We start from the raw sequence: 3,304 nt of genomic DNA on the forward strand, positions 1-3,304 counted from the left end.
CTCTTATATAACAAAGGTACTTTCGGTTCTCTCAACCCCCCTCCTCTAAAAATTTCTCTATCACATCTCATTTCATAAAAGTAACCCTTGAGACTCTCAGACATAACCACTGAGGTTTATGGTTACACAAACTCTGTGTTTATGATCTTGGATGCGTACACCACGTGCTAAGTGAAACCCAAAATCCAACACCTCTATAGAATTGATGGTGAATTTCAATATTCAAGCTTTAACTTGTTACCTAAATAAGTCTCATTTTCTTTTCTTGCATGATCTTTATGAAATTGTATAACACCAAGACATTTCTTCCCAAAAGATCTAGTTTAGTTTTCGTTTTTGAGATTTCTATTCTAAATTTTGTTACTTCCCACCTATCCCACCTACTTATTCAACAGACCACATCGGTCTCACAAGTACTTCTTCCAACGTTCGGCCTTATGTTAAGCATCGAGGTTCGATTGAAGCTTAGCCACACTCTAAAGCCTATGATTAAAAAGAAGCTTGTCAATGTTTCTTAACAAACATTTGATCGTATTCTCATGGGAAACCACACAAGCACTTCAAGTCTCTCTTGACTTTGAAGGAAGAGATTCATGCCCGGGATCCTCGGCTTTATGTCATATTTGACATCGCTCACATCCCAAAAACTTGTTTGCTTTATTTCTTATCTGTTGGCACACTTATGCACAAAAATCTTTCTGACGTGTATCTGGGGAAAACCAAGCTGTCAAATCTCGCTTTTACAGGCGCCTTTTCAGAGATCGTTTCATCATTATGGAAGCTTCTTTCTCTCTCATGGCAATCGTATATAAAGGAATTCTCGCATTCCTGTAACTTTTACCACAGTCCACTTCTCTCAAACATACCGGCGTTTTGTTTTCACAACTTTTCATCTTCTTCACAAAGCTCAACAATGGCGGATTCTTCATCTCTTCAGGATCAAACTGCATCGTCATCTCTGGTTTCGATCGATCCCAAACAGAATATGATCATTCAGATGACTCCATTCTTGTATGATCATTACATGCTTCAAGTACTAGAATGTCTCAAGTATTCCCATCTCGTCATTGCTTTAACTAAACTGCAATCCGTTTCCATGTCACTCCTGTCTCAAGTATACTCCAGAACATATTACGACAAAATCAAAGAGGCATCTACTTTCAGATTCATTCTCACAAAGCTTCGATTTCCAAAGGACGATTTTGCTCTCTTCTAGGGCTTGCAGTAGACGCCTCAATCATCTCCCCAAACTTCATCACCATAACTCAATTGTTCTCGATGTTATATGAGATGGGATACACTGAGGTCCTTACCACCTTCACTAAGTTCAAGAAATATTGCTTACCTCCACAATGGAATGGGTTGCTCACCCTTCTTCACATAGGGTTGGTTGAGCGTGTTGGTGGATCTAATGGATCAAACAAATGCTTCATGATTATCCTGTATGGTATCTACAATGGAATCAACCTGGACTACGGGTCATTGATCTAGTCCCAACTGGTACAGAGTCTGTCCTCCTCAACCAAGCATTCTGAAATTTCCTGTGGTTGTTTTTGGACCATCGTCGCTCAAAGGGCAATAACCTCCCTCAATGTTCCGGTCATGAAGGACTCTCTGCTCTCCTCTATTTCCTCCTTTCATACCAAAAAGATCATTGTGACTGATCCAACCAAGTTTTTGCACAAAGGCTCTATTCCAGACACTATGTATCGGTCTGTCTCTCAGGAAAGTAAACTCATCTCTGATTACAAATTGCTTCCTCCAAATAGTCCATGAAAATTAACTCCAGAGATGCAAGCTGCATTAGACGAGGTGGAGAAACCTGTTAAACGAGGTAAGAAAGCCATTACTAAGAAAGAAGATACTGCAGATACTTCTTCCAAACCCACTAAGTCAAAGAAAAGGAAAGCTGACAAGGGTGATTCCTCTACTTCAAAGAAAGTCAAGAAAATGGCTCGAAGAAAACACACTCCTTCACCTTCCCACTCAGAACTGAAAGATGAGTAGTCTGCTGGTGAAGATTAGGAAGAGCAACATGAAGGTTCACCTCGGGGTAACACACCTCCTCGACCTCCAACTCCGGTGGATATTGTTGATGAATCTGTTCCAACACCCCCTTTGTCTCGACCTAAGACAACAGTTCAGGTTACCATTGCTCCTCCACCCCCATCTTCATCACCACCTGTTTCTACAATTGCTCCACAACCGCCTGTCAGTTCTACTCCCGTCACCACTGCCCCATTACCACCTCCTATTTTCTCCAATGCAACCTTCACCACTACACCTATCATCACTTCTACCATAGATTCTTCTATGAACGTCAACACATCTGATGTGGGGGCGAAGACTGAAGAACCTCTTAAAGTCACAACCGAGCCCATTTCCCCAACTCCTTCTAGTTATTCTAATCCAACTCTTGGAGGAGCTGAATTTGAATTTGATTCTACTTAATACAGTCCCTACCGAATTCCCAGTGAGGAAGATAAATATGATCCTGCAACCAAGCAACAAATTGACAGTGTTCACGAAAAGCTTGATACATTGCTCGATTCAACAAAGAAGTATAATGATGTTGTTCTCAAAGCATTCATGGATACAGCCCTGCACCAATATATAGAATCAATTGACAAATGTACTACTGCTATCGATGATTCTACTTCTCTGTGCAAACGAGCCACCTTTGAAGTTAAAGATCTCATCCATGACTCCAACGTTTTTCTTCACTCTTTCAAGGGTCATGCTGATTCAAATGCTGCAAAGGTCACAGAGTCCATCGATTCGCTTTCTCAATCCCTTCACGCAGAGCAGACCAAGTTTGAGACTGTCCGTTCTGACATCTCTGCTGACAACAAGACCTTTCTGTCTTCTATTGACTCTCAGTTCGAAAAGCTCACAGTTGATCTTCTCATGGAGAGGCAACTTAGAGATGATCTTGCTCAACAGACTGCAATGAATGCAGTACATACAGCAGTACTTGCCAAGGCGGAACACGAGATTTCCTTGTTAAAAATGGAGCGAGCTGTTTTTCGTAGCTGTGCTGGAGATTTTCTGTCTCAAATACACAAAGTGCTTCAGGCTCATGATCCCATTCTCACGCTTACCATTCGCAATCATTTGACCTCCAAACTCCTTCCCTCACTTGAACTCTTACGAGAAATGAAGGGTGTTTCGGAGATAATTGTTCCTCCGCAACAAGGGGGAGAAGAGAAGCCGCAACCTATTAAACCGAAGGTGAAAACCGAACTGAAGGATAATTTAGCTTCGGTTTTTGGTGTCAAAGAAAAGAAAAAGTGTGTTATTGGAT

At 41.4% G+C, this 3,304-nt stretch overlaps 1 protein-coding gene across 1 annotated transcript; it reads left to right on the forward strand.

Moving 5' to 3' along the window:
* The first annotated feature begins 1,791 nt into the window (after nt 1-1,791).
* LOC111896825 (flocculation protein FLO11-like) lies at nt 1,792-2,451 on the forward strand. Its single transcript, XM_023892811.1, has 2 exons — nt 1,792-1,941; nt 2,026-2,451. Exons 1-2 carry the CDS (start codon nt 1,792-1,794, stop codon nt 2,449-2,451), a joined length of 576 nt encoding a protein of 191 aa, XP_023748579.1.
* Nucleotides 2,452-3,304: the final 853 nt, after the last annotated feature.

Source organism: Lactuca sativa, chromosome 9 (assembly GCF_002870075.4).
Source record: "Lactuca sativa cultivar Salinas chromosome 9, Lsat_Salinas_v11, whole genome shotgun sequence".
NCBI classification, from domain to species: domain Eukaryota; kingdom Viridiplantae; phylum Streptophyta; class Magnoliopsida; order Asterales; family Asteraceae; genus Lactuca; species Lactuca sativa.